The 1,816-nt window shown below is 36.7% G+C and overlaps 1 protein-coding gene across 1 annotated transcript in view; it reads right to left on the bottom strand.

Moving 5' to 3' along the window:
- Positions 1–1,463, bottom strand: part of LOC106519867 (granzyme A-like) — a 9,269-nt gene extending 7,806 nt beyond the window's left edge. Inside the window, exons 1-2 of the mRNA XM_014011712.1 lie at positions 1,400–1,463; positions 1,156–1,297 (exon numbers count right to left, since the gene is read on the bottom strand). Of these exons, the coding sequence (XP_013867166.1) occupies positions 1,156–1,297; positions 1,400–1,463 (206 nt within the window). The remainder of the gene's footprint in view (positions 1–1,155; positions 1,298–1,399) is intronic.
- Positions 1,464–1,816: the final 353 nt, after the last annotated feature.

The raw sequence follows: 1,816 nt of genomic DNA, 5'->3' as shown, positions 1-1,816 counted from the left end.
ATTATTCTTACACAATCAGTTCTTGTTTAGTAAATCAGTCTCAAAACAAGATCAAAAAGACTTTTTGGCTGATATAAGATTTTAAAACTTGGTAAGATGGACAGTTTTTGATGCTAAAACAACAGTGCAACCAGTTTCAGGTTCGATAAATCCCACTGCAGCAGCTGAATGATTATATCCTGCATAGCCCAGTATTTTGCAAGTTCTGATAATCATCATCTACTCTGTTTATTCATGAAGGCAAATTTACTAAATGGATTATTGCTGCTATATTTTGCTCATGTGACAGACGCAGTTCTTGCTGCTCTCTTAATTAATGAGCTTTACAAGCATTTTTTTGAAGAACTGAGTATTGATAAATCAGCCTCTTAGTCTTTATTTCAGAACTAAGTGAAATTTTAACCTAACAAGCAGCCATGTGTTTCTAATATCTGAGAATGATGTAAAATAGTAAATGGCTTCAGTAGTCCTGCGAGAATTGATTTTGTCTTGTGATTTCTGTATTTGAAACGTGAAGTTTGACTCTATTTTTGTTCACACTGGTCTAAAATATGCTACAATTAAACAACAGCAAACACACCTTAATTTGTGAGGAAAATTTTGAAGAAAAATCTATTGTTGCACATCTGTGAAGTGAAACTTAAGATGTTTCACGAAAAGCCCGTCCTGTCTGAAACCAGGTGGTTTCTGTGGTTTCTTCAAGCGACTTACATTTTTGTCACCCATTTTCTTTTGCTGGAAGATAGCATCGTGTGCTCAGACACAACTGACCATTCACTGTGACACAGCTTCAAACCACTCTGTGCTTCATGTTAGCTGCAGTAAAAACACAACTACTCTCATCAAAGAACTACTCTGRGTGGTTGAATAAACGTTTTACAAAATTTAAGATCTTCGTTTGAGCTGCCGTATTGTGAGTCATTCTGAGAAAATTCAGGTGGACTTTTCATTCATTAAACTTTTGCCAACAACTTGCAACTTTCCACTTGTCTAAGAAGAAATCCTGAAATGATGATAGTAGATGTAAGCAAAGAATGAAGGGGAAAAATGTGTTTTTAACTTTTTTATACTCAACAGTGGACTGGAATATGAGAGCATGATTGGAAATTTGCTTTGTAAAAAAAAGTTAAATGCACAAAATATCAAAGTTCCTACTTGTTGCAGTGTGCAGCAGTCAGAACCCATTTCAGATCAATTAAAATCCCTCCACACATTGGTTGGGTTGTCTCCAACAGAGCCATGTAAGGCAGTGAGTGGGGCTGCACTTCTTTCCCATTGATGATCTCAGATCCATGACCTAACACAGAAAGTATAGAAATAACCCAACAACAATTCTAACAAGTGGATAAATTATGAACAATACTATTTACTACAATAAACTAATAAAAGAAAGCATCACCTGAGTTTACAACAAGGAGAAAGACGCAGAGGATGAAAGCAACGAAACCCCTCAGAGCGAACATCTCCTCCTGTCTTTGTCTTTGATCTGGCGATGAGCTCGTCCCCCCCATTTCGATGTTCTCCCCTTTATGTGTTCACTCAAAGGATGTGGTCTGACCGTGGAAATGTGTGAGTCAGCAAAATTGATGCATAAATGACATTGTGTGCCGACTGTAATTCTGAACGTTGTGGTCACATTTACCAGAACTGATAGGGGTCCATTTTAATCATCAGCTGTGGGTTTTAGTTTAGTTTAGTAGTAGAGATGATTCTCACATTATTGCATGAAGCTTTAATGGAACTAACACTTTAATGTTTAAGCAAGTAATTCATGACATCCTTTAAGGACCTAGGTTTTCATGACATGCTGTTCATC

Source organism: Austrofundulus limnaeus, unplaced genomic scaffold (assembly GCF_001266775.1).
Source record: "Austrofundulus limnaeus strain Quisiro unplaced genomic scaffold, Austrofundulus_limnaeus-1.0 Scaffold84, whole genome shotgun sequence".
Taxonomy (NCBI): Eukaryota; Metazoa; Chordata; class Actinopteri; order Cyprinodontiformes; family Rivulidae; genus Austrofundulus; species Austrofundulus limnaeus.
Note: the sequence above shows the minus strand (reverse complement) of the source record. Positions and strands in the feature narration are given on the sequence as shown.